The 19,564-nt window shown below is 33.8% G+C and overlaps 2 protein-coding genes and 1 pseudogene across 3 annotated transcripts; 2 read left to right on the plus strand and 1 right to left on the minus strand.

Moving 5' to 3' along the window:
* Positions 1 to 1,528: 1,528 nt before the first annotated feature.
* Positions 1,529 to 2,724, plus strand: LOC130802440 (uncharacterized; annotated as a pseudogene).
* Positions 2,725 to 3,505: 781 nt separating this feature from the next.
* On the plus strand, positions 3,506 to 13,596 carry LOC130803026 (glycosylinositol phosphorylceramide mannosyl transferase 1). Its single transcript, XM_057667174.1, has 5 exons — positions 3,506 to 3,988; positions 9,480 to 9,876; positions 10,780 to 10,943; positions 11,084 to 11,154; positions 13,089 to 13,596. The coding sequence occupies exons 1-5, from the start codon at positions 3,798 to 3,800 to the stop codon at positions 13,247 to 13,249; spliced, it is 984 nt and encodes a 327-aa protein (XP_057523157.1). The 5' UTR covers positions 3,506 to 3,797; the 3' UTR covers positions 13,250 to 13,596.
* A 1,473-nt stretch (positions 13,597 to 15,069) lies between these two features.
* Positions 15,070 to 17,899, minus strand: LOC130803025 (uncharacterized). Of its 2 annotated transcripts, XM_057667172.1 has the most exons (3): positions 16,360 to 17,721; positions 16,190 to 16,264; positions 15,070 to 15,632 (listed from the first exon to the last, which is right to left on the minus strand). In XM_057667172.1, exons 1-3 carry the CDS (start codon positions 17,589 to 17,591, stop codon positions 15,389 to 15,391), a joined length of 1,551 nt encoding a protein of 516 aa, XP_057523155.1. In that variant the 5' UTR covers positions 17,592 to 17,721; the 3' UTR covers positions 15,070 to 15,388. The 2 variants fall into 2 exon arrangements, with proteins under 2 accessions (XP_057523155.1, XP_057523156.1); XM_057667173.1 differs by lacking the exon at positions 16,190 to 16,264 and having other exon boundaries at positions 16,360 to 17,899.
* Between the last annotated feature and the right edge of the window lie 1,665 nt (positions 17,900 to 19,564).

The following is a 19,564-nucleotide window of genomic DNA, read 5'->3' on the forward strand; positions in this document are numbered from 1 at the left end:
TCCGTTGAATAATTACAAAAAAAAAAATCTACAAATTACAAATTTTACATATCAAATTTTATCAAAAAATAAACTCCAAATTTTCTTCCTTTGTACAATTTCATTTGAAATTACCTTTCAAAAAAAATTTCATTTGAAATTTATGGAGTCAAATCAAGGGAAAAACTTTTTTAGTTTATGAGAGAATGATAGTTTTTGTAAATTATCAAAATTATGATAATTTTAATTTACAAAATTTTGAAATTCCACCATAAAATTCTCAATTTAATCACAAAATACTCAAGTGCCACAATATTCTCGTTCAAATGATCCATTTCGATTATCTCCAAACTCTTTACTTAATACAACACCGATATTGATTTCAGATCATAAATCCGAAAATCGCACCCAAACAAACTCTTCAAATAGTTAAGGAAGAGATGCTTTGGAGAGGATAAATTTAAATGATGATTTTGACTTAGAAGAGGATGAAGCCAACAAACATGGAAATATCACACAAAAAAAAAGGTGGACGAAAGCTTTAAATTTGAAACTCGTTAGTTGTTGGTTGAGCACCTCCAAAGATTTAATTATCGGTGTTCATCAATCTAGCAATTCTTATTGGCTTAAAATAGCCAATCAATTTAATGAACTCACTAGAGAATCTAGAACTGCTGGTTGTTATAAAAGAGCAAGAAACATGAATTGTGGCGAATGGAGCGAAATCATTTTTATGCAGCAGGCCCATCTATTTTTCGAGCAGGAAAAAGGCAAATCTTTCAACCTTGTTTATTGGTGGGAAGCGGTAAAAGATGAAGTTAAATGGAATGATATGTATATGCAAGAATATTCATCTAAAAGATCAAAAATAAATGATTCCGGAGCATATACAACTTCATCTGGTGCTACTACTATTAATGAAGATACTATCAATGCTTCCCGACCAATCGGACAAAAGGCTGCCAAAAAAAATAAAGGAAAGAACAAAGTCACCGATGCTGAAGAATTTGTTCAACAAGTTATTGACATAGAGGCTAGAAAAATGGCAGCCATGGAGAAAATGACATTCGCTCAACAAGCACTAGCTGATGCACAAAAGTTCAATGTTGCGTTAGCTGTTTTGAGTAAAGATATGTCACATATGTCGGAAGATCAAAGGACTAAGCATGAACACCTTTGTGAAATGTTATGTGCTCAATTTTTCAACTTTTAGTCAATAGTGTAGTTTAAATTATTTGCATATCTAGCGTTTAATTTTTATTTCAAATTCCAATTGTTAGTTTTTAAGATGTTTATGTTGTCTAAGTAACCCATTTCTTTAAGTTGTAATATTAATGTTATCTTTTAATTATTAAATTATGTCTAATAATTATTATAAACTAGCCGTTAGAAATTAGCTGTTATAAACTAGCCGTTATACCTTAGCAAATATTCATATAAAAAGAGAGGAAGTGTACTTTAACTTTCATTCAAAAGTTTTATAATCTACCATATTCTTCATAGCATATTTCATCTATAAAGTATTCTTCCAACATTTTTATTCCATAAAATGTCAAATACTTTAAATACATCCAGAATGCTCTCAAATGAGAGTGAAAATGAAACAAATCAATTTGAAGGCATGAGTATATTAGAAATATTCATGCAAGAAATAAATTGTCCATTTGGTAAATGTGTGCTACAAAAAGTTTGATGAAGCTAGTAGCTCTAATGCCCACAATAAGAGAAAAAGGAAATATATTAATAGAGCGTGTGAGATTGGGGAAGAGCACATAATGAGAGATTATATTTTGTGATCATCCTGTGTATACCAATTATCAATTCTGAACAAGGATCTGTATGCGAAAACACTTATTTCTTAGTATAGTAAGAGATCTTGAGAATCGATATACTTTTTTCCAAAAAAGGGTTGATGCAACAAGTAGAAGCAGTTTCTCTACCATACATAAATGCACAACTGCGATACGAATGTTAGCTTATGGTTGCCCTGCCGATATGCTAGATGAGGTGGTTCGTATGGCTAAATGTACGATCCTTGAGTGTCTTCGAGAGTTTGTAAAGGCAATTAGAGAGTTATATGGTTCAACGTACCTGAGAAGGCCTGACGCAAATGATATAACACGTTTGCTTCGACTCGGGGAGGCGCGTGGATTTCCTGGAATGCTCGGTAGTATAGATTGTATGCACTGAGAACGGAAGAATTGTCCAATTTCTTGGCATGGGGCGTATACTAGAGGTGATATAAGCTCACCAACAATAATTTTAGAAGTAGTGGCTTCTCCTGATTTATGGATATGACATGCATTCTTCGGTGTTGCGAGGTTGAATAATGACCTAAATGTGTTAAATAAATCACCGTTATTTACCAAACACTTACAAGGACAAGCTCCGCCTGTCTACTTTCAGGTAAATGGTGAACAATATAATTTAGGTTATTATTTAGCTGATGGGATATATCCTTAATGGGCAGCTTTTGTCAAAACAATTCCTTTACCAGAAGGGGAAAAACTAAAATTATTTGCTAAATATCAAGAGGGTGCAAGAAAAGATGTAGAACGAGCATTTGGTGTTTTGCAATCACGATTTTCCATAATTCGAGGACCAATAAAATTTGGGATACTCCGACAATAAGTGACATCATGTATGCATGTATTATTTTACATAATATGATAGTGGAAGATGAACGTGGCCAGTATGAAGAAAATTATGATTATGAAGGTATCGAATGCATACGAGTACCAACAATGGATGATGTCAACTGAGGAGCTTCTCCACTATTAGCAACAAATATCCTTCAAATCAATGCTGATATGCACAACCGACGTATGCATCACCAACTCCAACAGATCTTGTTGAACATATTTGGCAAAAATATGGTGCAAATTAAATTGTAGTATTTGATTTAGAGACTTTTTATTATTTTCATATTTGTATTTTTATTTTTTATATAAATTAAGTACTAAATTTATTTTAAAATTTTTATATTAATTATCAGTGTGAGAAAATAATTAGTAGAATTTTTTTTACGTTATTTTAACTTAGAAATATTCATATTGGTGAATAACAAAAAATACAAGAGATATTATTTTATTTATCAAAAATTATATTTTTTGTATTATAAGTAGTAGGGGTGATAAATAAGTAGAATGACTAAAGAAGAAAGGAGGAAAGAACTAAAAACATACTACCTCCTATTCACCTTAAGAGTCCTATTTGATTTTTTACGGATTTTAAGGAGAGTTAAAAGTGGGCCCCTAAGGGTAGGAAAGAGAGTAGTATTATGGATTTTTAATGTAAGGGAGGAAAATTAGTATGGGTAATAGAGGGTATAATTGAAATTAGAATAAAGTTATTAAGGGCATAAAAGTCAAAAACCCATACCAAATATAAAAATGGAACAATTAAAATAACTTGACTATAAAAAAAAAATAGGACACGCAAGCTGAATTGGACAGGGAGAAATAAAAAGGTAGTGGAACCCATGCGTTTTCCGTCCAAAAGTAACTCAATGACTAGAGTTGCTCTTATTATTCAGAGTTTTTTTCATTTCTTTCAAACACTTTCTTATATTCCCTCTCTCTCACATTCGATTTCGCAATTATTTCCATTTTTCACACCAAATGACGACGTCGTTCCACTAGTCTCCATCAGCATTCTCTCAACATTCACCTTGAATTGATTCTCCTTAACCTATTTTGACACCGGCAGAATTTTCCGATTAGTTCAATTATTGAGTTTGCGGATGAGTTGTGTCGTCATTGATTGCTAATTTCCACCATGTGTTCTGATATTTCTAGCTTTTTTGACGACGATTTGTTATGGTGGCAATGAGAGGTTCGCCTGTTAGTCGGCGAGCGGTTCAGCGATTCCGAAAACTCGGATCTGTAAAAATTAAAATATTGCTCGGATTTTGCATCTTATTCACCTTGATTTTGCTCGTTTTTCGTGCTTCCACTTCATTGCCATGGCAACAGCATTACAGTCTTGTGGATCAATCTGATGTTCACAGGTTCATTAGTTTCTTATCTTAATTAAATTGTGTTTTGTGTATTTGTTTCACATTTAATTATGAAATGAAGCGTATAATATGCGATTATTTTGCTTTATGTGGAAAGTGGTTGAATATTGCTAAATGAATTGGATTTGAAATCTAGAAGTTTAGCAAATAGCAAATTTAGAAATTATAAGTTGCTATTTTTGTTTATGTTTTTTGTGTTGAAATTACGTGTTAGTTGTGATTATTATGAAGGTTACTTGAAACTTGAAAGATTATGAATTATAGAATTTGAAAACGTGTATATTTGGCATCGGTTAGAAGTTCTCACCTTTGAGTTTATTTTCTCTGCGAAGTGAGGAAGAGTTTTTAAGAATTATAATTATGATCTTGTCATAATTTGCTCACATTGATATCGGTAAAGCTATTGAGGATCTATGGAGTTCTAGAGGAAATTTGTTAGTTCAAGTGAAGTATTAGTTGGAGATCTTTTGCTTCATTGATGAGTTTAGAATTTAGAGTAAGCTTGCATTGGAGCTCTCTTCGCCTTGAGACTATCTTAATCACCTTTACATGAACCTAATTTCAAGCGTTTATTGCTTGAATAAAAAAACTTCAAAGCTCAATATATCAAAACTAGACACGGAACAATTATAGTTATTGTTATGAATGTGTCTTGAGTGTTAAGGTAACAAGAAGGATCGTGTGAAGATTACGAGTCAAGATATGACTTTGCTTAGGAAACAAGTGTAACATGGAGTGAGAGAGCAGTGTTATGTGGAATAGGATGCTATTAGGAGATTAAATTTTTAAGCTCAATGTATCTAAGTAGACACTTGAACACGTTAAGTTAGACTATAAATGTCCTTAGTTTTCAAAACCGTGAGATACACCAAGGTGTATGGGGCTATGCCTCGCCTTGATTTGCCTTAGACATGCGTTTCAACACTTTGGAAAACGCGTAACCAAAAACATTTTCTAAGCGCCTTTGCCTCTAGTGCCTCTCTATGTGCTTCTTGTAATGCGATTTTCCGGGCGCATTAAAAGCGTTTTTTCTAGATCCTTGACTGTGCCTAGGTGCAACTCAGATGCTCCTTTTTTAATAAAGAGAATGACAACTGAGTTGTAATTTGTAAAATGGCTAGTCAAGTTACTGAAATTTTACTTAAAGAAAGTTCTGAAAGTAGAAGTTATGGAGATAGTGATTTTTTGATGTTAAGTGTTGCAAAAGATTGTAGGAAGTCTAAAAGGCGCTCACTTTGTCCAACAATAATAGGCATTATCGATTTTGTGGTTAAACCTTGTCAACTTTGACAATTGATTTCTATCATTTTTAAGGATTGATTTTATTCCATACATCATTGCAATGCATGAAATAACTAGCATAAGATATGTGTCAAGGAGTATATTACCTTTACATTTGAAGTTGCAACTTCGTCATTATATCAACACATCAATGCGATCAACTAGGAGCTTAATTGAGTTTTCACCTCTTAAGAATTTTGATCTCATTTCCTTATTGCCTCCAATCTTTTGGCTAGTTGTTTATTTTGCATCATTGGTGGTTTCTTCATCTTGCAGAGTTTGTGCCTTATGGCTTTAAAAAATTCTAGTTAGCTATGAGCTCGCAAGAGGATCTGATAAACTACTACATTTGACCGTATTATTTCTTACAGTCTTTCGAAGATGCTTCGTAAGATAAATCTAGAAATTTTGCACATTTTTGTCCTGATTCGGCACACTTCTTGGTATGTTGACTGTAGTAGAAGTTTTTAAGCCTTCACCTCTATGTCAAATGTGGGGTCTTTAGTTTTTTTGGGGGGGTAGTAATTCCTATTTGTTTGCATTAGCATAACCACCTAACTTTGAACTGAGCAAGAATTTTTTTAAACTTTTTACCTTATTAGTTCTTGTAATTTGCTCAAGATGAATGTTGATGGCTCACTGAAATGATGTGGAATACTGTTGAATAGGAAAGAATGTTGTGAGACATTTGCAATTGATTCTTTCGTGGTGAGTGCTGACGTACTTGGGCTGAATCATTCTATTTTTGGGCGTATGTCTGATAATGTGACTATCCACATCAATTTGTGTTGTTCTGTCATGAAGAACTTGATAATTCAAGACAAAAACATCATTTTCATCAAATAACCATGGATTCAATCTAGTTCAAAGGATAATCACAAAATAAGAGCAATAATGGTGAATATCATAAATAAGTATAAAAACACGAGAAAACTTTCAATAACTTTCAAGAAGGGATTTTAGAAGTTACCAAAAAAATATGAGAAAGATTGATTATAAGCATAAAAACCCAGATTTTACCTATCTTCAACCTCCATGGATGAAGCTTTAGATGAAGATGATAACCAACAAGCTGCAATAAATAATGCTAATATTTAAGTATGTAATAAAAGCTAAACTTTGATTAAAGATTAAAGTTTTTGAAGTTTGAACTGGGAATAATGCATAAAGGCACTATAAGAATCACAGTTTCATTAACCCAAAATGGAGACTTGAGGCTCCTAGGCTAGTCCCTATAGGGCCCACACAAGTCATACCAAAGAACCAAGCATGGAGTACAAAGGCTCCAAAGACAATCACATAGAGGGGGGAGCATCCTCACTCTAGGGTAGTGGATCACAATCATCATGCTTAGGGTTCAATTACTCAAGTCTCACCTAGGGCTGGAAGTGATGTGAGCCTTCTACACAAAGGTGCTTCCGAGTTTCGTACCTCAGTAGTACTCGGGAGCCTCATGACGAAGGACTTCCTTACGAGGTGGACCATGCCTACAATGGGGTGATTGGCTTGAAAAGGTGAAATGAAAGAAAGCTAATTATGGATATGTGATAAATAGGGGTTGCGAATATAGTTGGTCTACTTGAACTAAACCAATGGGACCCTAAGCTTTACACTTTTGGCATCTAAACTTCTAATATTATAAACTATGAACATTTTTTGATTTTTTTGTGAGGAAATTTTCAACTTTTCTTATTTTTTTGAATGCGTAGGTGCTATTAGCTAACCTTTATGACCAATGAACGGATAGTAATGAAAGTAAGGCTTTCGAGCCTTCAAAATCAAAACAAACCAAAATGGACTACTATAAACAATATCACCATGATTTTATACAAGTGTTGGTGATATCAAGCATTTAACAATATAAGAAACAAGAAAAGACATAGCCAAGTGTGCTAACTTATCAAACTAAGCAAACCATCATACCAAACCAACTTACTTTGCAACTAAAGGGTAAGAGTAAGGGTGAAAGAGATAAGAAATTATTGGATGTGAAAGGAATGGAAGGATTGAAGGGCTAAGAAAAGAAAGAATGAAACTGAAGGCTAGCAAAGGGTTTAAAAAAGAAGGGAGGTAGTTTGGGTACTTGGGTCCAACACATTCAAGCAAGTCCAACAATGGCCTACATCCATTGTTACCTGGAACGACATTCGGTGTGGAACGGGGAACGGGGACTGGAACACGGAACGCAATCTAGATTGACTCGTGAACGATTGGGTATGAGATACATTATGTATAAAATATATATTTGAAAACAAAATTAAATTAAAATGATTATGTTGCTTTAAGAAATTATTTTCAGGTGGAATTTTTTTACATTTCTAGGTTTTATCTTGTTTTTTTCTACCTTTTTTTCTTTAGTTTGTAAATGAAGGCCAAAATACCTTTTAAAAAAGGTCTTCTAAACTAGGACTTCACCTTGTACGATTCGGGTTGCGTTTCGTGGTGATTGGGGACGTACGTTCCCGGATCGCAGAACGTGGCTACGTTCCACGTTCCATGTAATTATGCCTACATCCATAGATCATGCCTAGTGCGCTACCCATCCGCACCTCAAAAACCAAGTATTTTAATCCTTTTTATGCTTCATTAAGCCGGAGTCATGCAGTCTTATACGATAAGTCAGGATAAAATTTTTAGTTACCGTGAGAATCTCGTTAACAGAAAAGTTGGTTTATTATAAAAGAGGGAACACGGTTTCTGTTTCTGTTTTAGACTTGGACAGCTCAATAAGGTTTCTCCCTATGGCAAATTGCAAATGACAAATTACATAGTAACTATATGTTTTAACAACCATATAATAAATGGGTATGCATGTGATTTGGTGCCTTAAAAAGTCTATATTTATCTCTGTTAAACAATTTCTGCAAAGCATAGTTTCTTTTAATATTCTGTTGCTATGTTTAATTGTAAGTTGGATGTACAAAGATGTGCTGAGAAATAATTTGAGCTAACTGTTTAGTTGTGAACATGTACTTCATAGTGCTCTGTAACGAACTTTTGTTGCACTGATTTTGTCGCCTGTCATAGGTTGATTCACATTTTCCCTGTAAGCTCATCCTTGCCAAGTATTGTATATAGGATGTTTCGAACAATTAGAAGTTTTTTTTTTAAAAAAAGTCAGCTTAGTTGCATGTCGCCTTGTGCTCCTCAGGGAATCATGTCATGCATGAACATGACAGGTACGTGATCAGGTACAGGAGGCGCAGCAAAATGACGAATAAAGCTGCAAAGGCTAGATCTGCACCTGGCACAGTATAGTGGATTATGAAGTGATATGTTATGGGAATTTTGATGAGTGTCGCAGAATATTGTGCAATGTAGCTAGCAGGGGAATATCTTGTATGTTTCTTGAAGTATCTAGCTACAAGATTGTTGGGCGTGATAGCCTTATAAATTAAATGTAAATAATGAGGCTAGATATGCTTTGAATGAAATATAAATAACTTTGGAGCTTGCTGAGCTTGAATCAGCCTTTCTTATCTTTGCTTTCAATTTTTTTAAATAAAAAAATTATGGTTCCAATGCCTCAGGTTGCAATTTACCCCTAGGCATGCCTTTAAAACATAAGTAGTTAAGTTTCCGTGTAAGAAACTACTCAAAACAATTTGGCATAATTAGGCTTATGGTTTGCAACTTGCAAAGTTGATCTGAAAAGCAATATTTGGATCAGTTATTCTAGTGATCAATATTGGACCATTGAATGTCCCAAAAATGTTATCATCTGGTACATGGACTATGCTTTGCTCAAATTTTATGTTACCTACCATATTCTAGACTTAAAAGAATTTAAAGTCAATTCTAGTTATTAGGTTGAACGAGCAAGAGTATTTTTTTCATAAAATTCTGGCTTCTGTCAATTCACTTGAATTTTAGTGAAGGGGAATTCCAAATAAAATTCATGAGCTCAGAACTTATACCCTCTAATAGTGATCTTCTCCTTACTGAACTCTTTTGTTGGGTTGAGAGAACAAAGCTACATTGTGTGCTGCTTTAGTTGGTTCAAAGTGTACTTTGAGTGCGGGTCTAAATTTCTTAGTGCCAACTTTATGGTGAATTGGTGATCCATTGCTCAAATAATGAATATTTTAAGAGAAATAAACTTACTTTACTAGCCTTTGGTACGGAAGTACTGTGGAATTTAATGCATTCAGTTGGTGATGCCGCATATTTCTCCAAAATCTTATTGGTGTTTGTACTGCAGGAAGGGATATACTCTTTTAATCAATACATGGAAGAGAAACGATCTTTTGAAGAAATCCATTTCTCATTATGCAGAATGTCATGGATTGGACTCCATACACATTGTATGGAGTGAGCCTAGTTCTCCATCTGAATCTCTTATCCATTACTTAGAGCATGTTGTACAAAGAAACTCAAAGAATGGGCGACAGATTGAACTGAAATTTGATATCAATGCAGAGGACAGCTTAAACAATAGATTCAAAGAAATCAAGGATTTGAAGACAGATGTGGTCTTTTCTATTGATGATGATGTAATATTCCCTTGTTCTTCAGTTGAACTGGCATTTAATGTTTGGCAGAGTGCTCCAGATACAATGGTCGGATTTGTGCCACGCATGCATTGGCTGGATCAATCAGTATGCATCTCTCATTCTCTTGCTGTTTTCCTAGTATGATTGCAAGCATCCGACCCCTGGAACCCGCTTAGACAGGAGTCCACATATTGACATTGGGGATATGGAATGCTGTTTATCTTTTGACATAATGGCAGATCTGATGTGTTCTTTCTACACTTCTGAAAAGTAGCAGTGCTGTTCTTTTGTTTGAGACTTTAATTGGCTTCTATGTTCAACTAATTTTATTAAAAAATATGCTTAAGTTTTTAGAATTTTCCAGTTTGTGATCCCAGTCTTCTCTTCACCATTCGTGTAAAGTGGTGTAAAAGAAACCATGTTGAATCATTTTATACCTTCTACTCGAACTCCTTGTTTTACCTACTTTTGATGGTTGTCAACCCTTCAATACAGTTATGAACAATAATATATTCTGGGGCACTTATACTTCAATATATGTTGTATGCTTGTATTAAAGGCGCTGGAATGTGAATGTACCGTCATGTCAAATAAATGTCTCTGCTTTTTTTCTTTATTATTTTCTTTTCTTAGCTCTGCATCATGAATCAAAACATGAGATAAGGAAGGTTATATATTTATAGAGTTCTCAGTTCTGTTCTACTCTACTATACTGTAGGTATGGTAACCAATTCTGATATTATTGAGTTAAGTTGTCTTCATTCCTCTTGTACCCTTGATATCAGACAAAACATCATGATTCTTGCACAAGCATGAGGCTAATGCTTGACATCCAATTTACTAGCCATGGTGTTTGTAAGGGTTGTATTCATTGCTGAGTTGAACCTTTAGCCTGTTATTTATAGATGCTTGTAAATGATAGCATGTCATGGCTGCCAGCCTGTCACTGATACGAATTTGAGACTCTGCAGACCTTCTGTGTTTTCTTACTCAAGAATTGTGCTGCAGAGAGGCAACCAGGAATACTATGTTTATGGAGGTTGGTGGTCTGTTTGGTGGATGGGCACTTATAGTATGGTTCTATCAAAGGCAGCTTTTTTCCACGAGAAGTATCTGGCAATGTACACAAATGAGTTTCCTGCATCCCTTCGAGATTATGTCGCTCAGAACAGGTACATATTTTAAGCTTCTTGGCAGTGATTTGTGATATTTGATTATCCCTTGGTACAGCTGACAGCTTACAGTCTACTTCGTGTCATTTATTACTTGCTGACTGCATTCTTATGACTTGCTATGGGAATGGTTTTTGCAGAAATTGTGAAGATATTGCTATGTCGTTTCTTGTTGCAAATGCAACTGCTGCTGCTCCAATCTGGGTAAAAGGTGAACATCATTGTTTAATGTATATTCTGACTAGTGCTTTTCTTCTTTCCTTGATTGTCCTATGTAATTTATCCTTTTTAATTGAATTTGCAAATGTGCACTCTATAGTGCTTGAAGCATTTTAATGTAACGAAAATGTTGGTGTAAAGAGGGAGTAGTAATAAAAAAAATCATAAAAAGGACAGAGAAAATAGTTGGTTAATTGATTATCCTTTTGGTCTTCATGAAGACCAAAAATGAAAACAAAATGCAGAGTTCTATGAGAGAAAAAATAATAAATTGTGAAGCCCAAAAAACTTTGTCACCACTTAATGCTCTCTGAGGGATGTGTTTTTTCATTCAACTGCTGCATCAGAGTGTAACTAGTCAATATTTGTTTTCTGGTCGTTGTAGATAATTTCTTTTCCCTATCAGATTCCATATACCCTTCTGCATCAAAGCCATTTTCAATTGGATACGGTTACTTTCTGAATATAAAACCTTTTCCCCCTCTAGATTCTATATTGATGTCCTAATGACATACTTTGTAGTCTACCAGTTGTTTCTGTTTGTTTGTTTTATACTACCTTCTTATGCGGCTTCTACATGCTAGAAGGGCTTGTTGGTTATACAATGTGCCATTGTGTAATATGATGTAAATCACGGCGAACTTCGTTGCTGGGTTATGCATGATTAAGTGGAATGAATAGGTGAAATCTGGACTCTTTTATTAGTAGGAAAAATGTGGACTCTTTTATGGCATTTATACGTATTGAACGGAAAGAATAGGCAACTTTCAAAACGATACTTCTAGTCCAATAATATCAAATACTTCTATGAGATAAATTTACGGTGTTTTGTGGGTGTTTTTGTATGGGAAATGGGCCGATATTATAAGTGTCCATAATGTGGACCGACAACCTTTAACAAGATATGGGGTGATATTACTTGAACATGTGTTGTCTTATGTTGTCTTATTGTATTTACATTGCTGTCGTGTTCTAGGTAATGTCAGAAGCTTGGTCATTACTTGATAGAGGCCAAAGCAAGTTTGATGTATCTTTTTTCACTAACTGTAGTAAAAAAAGACAGCAATGAGTGGCTAGAGTAATCTAGGATTGTGAGATGTAAACCTTTTCGTTGTGTCCTCAACAGACTCTTATTTTAGACATGATCACTGATATATATTTTCTTTCTCTCGGGGATGGTTAAATTTTTTTCCTATACATATTCACAAGCTTGTAAAGTGAAAAAATGTTTAGGGATCCATCCTCCAATTTATTAGTCGCCACTCTTTAACTTTGGTATAACACCTCGAAACTCCATTTTTGCTTCAAAATCATCGATTTTCTCCCGCAAATCTGCAGAGTACGATACTTGGACACATGAGTTGCACGTAAGTATGCCAGTTTGAGGATAAAGTGCTTAGTAGTGTGCCTGTTCATGAAACTTTCTTGCTTAAATTAGTAGTTGAGTCATAATGCATAGCAAATTAGTGGTTTTGTGCATGGTTGTTTTGTTAAACAACGAATTTTGAGTTTACTGTTTTGCTAAACTCCATTATAACCTATGATTTTAAATCACGGAATAACAGCCATTAGAAGCTATTATACTAACATATTAGTCACTATAATTTTTAAAATATTTTTATAGTTCATTAAAGTTTTAATATAAGCTTTAAATACATGTTCTAGAAAACTTAAATTACTATGATAAGATGACATTCTTACTGCCCTACTCTAGTGTGTGTTTCTGAAATGAGGGTGTATTTTGATAAGCTTTGTATTATTGCAATTTATTGGAGCAGTGGCTCCTCCCTGGTACACAGAACATTTTCAGAATTGCAATTTTCAGTTGATTTCCTTTATTCTAGAATGTCCATACTTCATTTTTGCTTCTTTAGTCTGTTATTTTTGCTTCAGGAAAAAGAAAATCATTTTGTGAACTTATTGCAGGTAAGATATTCGAAATCGGTTCTATAGGAATCAGCAGTTTGGGAGGTCACAGGAAGAAACGGACCGAATGCGTTAACAGGTTCGTTGCTACGTTTGGGAAAATGCCTTTAGTTTCGACTTCCATGAAAGTTGTTGATAGCCGAAACACCTGGTTTTGGTGATTGTGTACCTTCATCTTAACACACCCTACTCATTTAGTTCTGCATAGTATACTGCATTACCAATTTTTTTAAGTCCATCCCATTTACTCATGTATTTATCCCACTCTAAAAATGAAAAACAATAGTAAAAAAGTTTAGCGTTAAACATATCTAGATCAGTTGTTCAGTTCCCCACCATATCCATGTACTGCCTTCTTCCGTTGGTAAAATTTTTCGGAAGCCATTTTCAGACTGATTTTAGCAATATTCAAAGTAATCACTCAAACAATAGAAGATTCGGACTATTCTGTTTGGAGGATCTCTCTTGTCAACTAATAACTAATAAGATGTTCTCTTGTGGGTCATAAGTCATATCATATTGCACATAAAAATATCTTCATAATAGAAGATTGCATTATATTCTTCTTTAGATCAGATCTGTGTGATCCAGAGTTGAGCTTTGTTTTTGTACTCTTGCGCGATTTTTGTCGTTGGTACTATTCAATTGTCTTACCCATTTCCTTATCCAGTAAGTAGGGTTGTTATAGTTTATGTTAAGAAGGCCCATTTTTAGTTGAATAAAATTCATCTTGTGTGAAACTTAAACTTGCACATTATTCATAGATAAGGTGGCTTGACAATGATCACAAGGGTCGGATATTAAAGGTGGCCCCTTTACTTAATAAGTACAAATGAAAGTGCATCATCGTCTTATTATCAATTATTGTTGCTTTGCGGAAGCTTTTTTTTACTCGAGTTTTGAAGATTTTAGTGGATAATTATATAGATATTCTTGTAAGATAGTAACCTAGACCAACCAAAGAAATTTTGTGATAGATAGATCAAGTAAGCTCACCAACTTAATGATCTAAACATTCTCCAATTCCCTGTGCGGCTGCATTTATGTGCTGTAAATTGATGAATGGAAATGGTCTTGTAAACTATTTCGTCTGTTCTAGTTAGTTAAGCATAAGTGTAAGAAATGTGTAAATGAGATAAAGAGAACTCGTCTGTGAACAAGATTAAAAGATTAATAGTGATTTGTTGCTGATTATAAAAGATTAGCAAAATGGACGAGGCAACCCGAAAAAGAAATAATAAAATGAAGAGGAGAAAAGGAGTAAGAAAGTAATGAATGGATTGTGGAACATGATTGTCAGCATGTGTGTCCTTCCCATCTCTTGGTCCCAAAGTTATAGCTAAGCTAACTTTGGAGTGTAACATAATTTATCAACTGATTTGCCTTTTGATTTTGTAATTTGCTAAAATAACCAAAAATTACTCTAAATATGATTATAATTTGCTTTTTTCAATTTGCAATTCTTGGAGTAGCACACGGTAAATCACAAATTTTTAATTGACATCTACCATATACCCAGATATTGGTAGATGCTTTGATAAGACGTGTTAAAATTGCTTTTTATTTTCGGTGGATGGAACTTTCTCCCAACCTGACGGAAGTTTTTGAAGGCTACTATTGAATTTCAATTCAGTCATCTAGATCTTTTTCAGTGATGCTAACTTTGATTCAGTCAATTCTCCAATGCATAATCCTACTACCTTTGGTGTGGATCAGAAAATGAGATTTATCCAAATACCTGAAATGAAATATGATTCAATATGAAAAACAAAAATAAAGAGAAGAGGCGTTATTTAGATTCAAAGCCGTAGGAAACGTACGCATCGACTTTTATTTTGAACAGAAAAAAAAAAAGTAAGAAAAGAAAATGACTAAAGTTTGGCTTGAAAAAAACATTTGGGAAATCTAATTTTAGGAGCGTAAAACTAGAATTTCAAAAACGAAGATTCCGTTTTCCGTAACTAAGTATTTGCTATGTAAATTTCATAAATTTCAAGTGTTTATGCTCACTAGAGATGCTTTACTTACAACTGTACAATTACATATTAGTAGTACAAGATACAGAGGTACCAAAGCCAAGATCATGAAGTTACAATGCTCAAGAGCCATACAAAAAAGATATCCAACAGCTCGAATCAAAAAAACTTCATAGAATGGAATAGGTACCATCAATATGCGATTATTATTTACGCACCTAAATAATCTAATGTGTGATGGTGAATTTGAACAACGAACGAACCAAGAGTGATATTCACAGAGCCGAGCTTGCTAATATCTGCAAGCTGCTCGATTTTTTATCGTTAGCTCTTCCCAGTCGGAGAATCGAGAGGGTAACATGTATCGTCACCACCTGTACTCCATAAGAAGCTAGCATACTTTGATGCATAAAAGGAGTTGTCTGGCTCAGCTGCCATGGCCTGCTGGAATCTCTCTTCAGCTCCCCAAAGGTCTTTTCTCACCACCCATAAGAAATTTGCGTACTGGATCATTACCTCGGCATCAGTTGAATCCAATTGTATTGCGCGCTTGAAGCACTCCTCAGCCCTGAAGGGCAATACAAACGAGTAGATTAGACGAGTACAACAAAGGTTATTAGTCTTGTGATATAGCAATGCTACAATCACTTAAATGTCAACCAGGAAAGTCAGGTGCAAGTTTTTCTCCAGTCGAAGTCTCACTTAAGTAGATAAGACTAGTACAACAAAGGTCATTAGTCTTGTGATATAGCAATGGTACAATAAGTTAAATGTCATAAAGGAAAATCAGGTACAAGTTTTTCTTGATCACTAAGTAGATTAGACTAGTACACCAGTGAGACCTTCGATTTCCCATTCCAAGGAAGTCCATATATCAATACTCTTACTAGTAGTAGTCATGAATAGTGATAAGAATGAATACCAAAAAGATAAATATCATCCAATAGTCTAACAAGCTACTAAATACTGTATTCAAGGACAATCAATTTATATAAGTGACCTAATATCATAGTGCAAAAATACAGTTACGGTCATCTTGGAAACCTGATATGGTCGCGATATAGTGATCCGGCTTGTAGGAAATCTACGGTGTCACTCGTATTCCTCTCTGTAGAGGACTCTCACCTTTTGAGGTTATAATTGACCGCGGTTCTCTGGCACTCTCTAATTTCTATCACCTCATCTTCCCTCCTCCAAACCCTGCTTTCGAGAAACTGAAACTAAACTATTTTTCCAGATAACTTCTAAAACATCAAAACTAGCAAAAAGACATCAGGAAAGATCAGTAATTTCACCTATCATAATCTTGGGAAACAAGGCAGAGAAACTGAGCATAATTAGAGAGCAAAAGAGTGTTATTTGGATCATGAAACAAACCCATTTGGTAAAGAAGATCAGTCCTATGATACTCCTCATAATCATCCCCTTCGATCTCAACTTTCACTGGAGAAACAAATTCAGTTTTCTTTTCCCTCAATTTATCTTCAAGATGTTTAACAAAATCTCCAAATTCAACTTCATTATCTTTAACACAACCTCCTTGTTCTATATGATTAGCTTCTTCCACCATTGAATTCCATAAACCCACCTCATTTTCCTCCATTTTTTCCATAATTTCTTTTGTGGGTACCCCTGAATTTCCTAATTCCAAACACCCAACCCCCCAATTGATTGAATTTTGCCCCAAATCTTCATCTTTTTCCCTCAATTTTTCATGGGTTTGTTCTAATGGTTTCAATGTTTCAAGTGAATGGGTAGCAAAATTTGAGGTAAGAACCATAACTTGAAGCATTAAATCAGGGGTTTTAGCAAAAACTTCTCTAAACAACCAAATAAAAGATGATGTCATTTCCCTTTGAACTTTACTTACAATCCCATCATCTAATTCTTCATCTAAAAGCATTCCTCTGCTTTTCAATGCTTGACTTTGTATTTCCTTTACAATATACAAAGTTGAACAACACAAACTATTAATGGAAGGTTGACCATCTGTCATATGTTCTTCAAGATCCAAAATCTCTCTTTCTTCTTCCATTTTTAGAAACTTTTGCTTCATTTTAATCATTCTAAGAGAAACAGGTAATTCAATACTACTTGCTCTTTTAGCAATGCACTCACGAATCATTGCATCCCTAGCAGGCCAATCTGGGGGGTCAGGTTTGATACCTAGTAAAGAAGGTTCTAGAACATCGACCTGAGAATCAGAGTGCCTAAACGACGTCGTAGTAGTAGACATGTTTCCACGGAAACTAGGGAAATTAAGCTTATGGGTGTTTTGTTTTCGGGTGAAATCTTCAATTGGGTGATGATGAGGAAAATCATGGCCATCAAAACTTGCACTACAAGATCTACGGAGGTTTTGGTCCGTTGATTTTGATCGAGGAAGAGTTGATGAGGTGAGTAAACAAGAAGGAGAACGATGAAGACGAAGTTTCTGGAAGGTGAAGAGAGAAGATGGAGAAGCATTGTGAGGAGATGGAGGTGGAGAAAGAGAAGGAGGAGTAGCTTGAGCAATGTTTACTCTCATTTTAATGGAGGAAATTAAAAAGCTTTTTGAGAAGATGAAGATATTGTTTGAGAAAGGAGGGAGTGATAAAAGGGGAAGGGTTTTAGTAGGTGTTTTTTTTAGAAAAAAATATGAAAGGATTAAGATTTTGACTCAATGGAAAGAAAAGATAAAATAAAAGGGGTTGATATTTGATAAGGTAGAGACTTTGGGCCCGTTAAGTCATTAAATTATCTTTATTTAAAACTAAAATTTTATGGGACAGTCTTACTGTGAGACTCGCTTTATACGTGGGTTAAATAGTTTAATAATACAAATGATTTCTTTCGTTCCATTATACTTGTTATATATCACTTAATACACAATCCAATGTGTAATTTTGATTATTTATATCTTAAACTATTCATAACTAAAAATTATAAAAATATGATATAATGAAAGTTTCTTCTGTCCAATTTAGAAGATAGTGAATGCGATTAGACGATTTAAACAAGATCTAACGTGACTATATTTATATTTATACATTATTTTCTATGTATAAAGCTTGAAAGATGAATAGTGTTATTACGTCTAATGTAGCGAGTATTTCAGAACGGAGAAAGTAATATTTAACACTCTGCATATATGGACTTCTTGTTTAGTGGTCGTCTCACTGAAAGATGGTCTCTCATAAGAGTATGTCATTTATAATACTCTCTTGAGAATGTAATATTATCTCAGTTGAAAAATAAGCATCACTTTTTCAATTAAGGTTATAAATTTGCTTGTCAAATACTCTTTATTCCTTGACCTATCCTGTAATGAAAAAACACTCTATTTTCTAATGTTCTTTCCATAGAACAAAGAAAAACTAATGAGTAATGATGAAGATAATCAAAATGAATGGAGGAGTAGTCTATCTAGGCAGCATCATATAATAGAGACAAGATAAAATATTCTCCATTCAAATGAATTAACGCTATTTTTCTTTTTAATTTCTCCAATTGAATTTACTTACTTTATTTTTGTCATAAAATACACTATTTTTTAATTCATTTACACCTATAATTTATTATTTTATCCTATTTACATATTTGTCTTTAGTTTTCCAGGAAATATATGCCTTTTTACATCATTACCCTATTTTTTTATTTTCAATTTATTTACATTTGTGACTATTTTTTCTTAGAGACAGAGTGAGACTAGGAAAGGTGTAGGGAGTATCGTAAATGAATGTGCTCCTTCTGACATGTCTTCAAAACAAGAGGAAAGTATTGAATGAGTCGGCGATCGATGATGCGAAACTCTAGAATGTAGACACATACTTGTTCATTCCAATATTTATAATTGATGATCACATTAATTCACGTAATATATTGCAGTCAGTTGTAAGTATTTTAAAATAAAGGTGTTACTTTCTTAAATACATTGTTAGGGGTGAAATAAAAATTAATAAATTCTATGAAAATCCAGGGCAATTTTAAAAATTATAATATTTTTCTAATAATTTTATATCTTTAAACATCTAATATATACCAAGTAATTTAAATTTAAGGCCCTGTACAGTCGAAACATATTGAATATGCTTAGAACCTTCCATGTAACATTATTCACTTTTTATTACTTTACTTAATTAATTTTTACACTGTTTATTATTTTTATGATATGATATTTTAAATATTGTAATTATTATATGAGAAAAAATATAGTCATGTGAAATTTTGTTTTATTCATTATATTGCTTGTTTTCATAGTATCAATTTTTTTATTTTAGTTTTAGTTATTATAACTTTAAATATATAAATGATGTAACAAATACGTAAAAAGATGTTTGGAGGTAATTAAAAAACCGAGTAAGTAGGAGTATAGAGTATCTATTTTTTCATTGTTTGATTTGGGAAATTGTAATTGGTTGAGTCATCATTATTCATCATTCATCAATAAAAATTGGAGTGTTGCCACATGCTATCGCACTACTTACTCCACTTCTCCCTTTCGTGAGTCGTGACTCGTGA

The sequence above is a fragment of the Amaranthus tricolor genome, chromosome 16 (assembly GCF_026212465.1).
Source record: "Amaranthus tricolor cultivar Red isolate AtriRed21 chromosome 16, ASM2621246v1, whole genome shotgun sequence".
In the NCBI taxonomy this organism is placed as follows: Eukaryota; Viridiplantae; Streptophyta; class Magnoliopsida; order Caryophyllales; family Amaranthaceae; genus Amaranthus; species Amaranthus tricolor.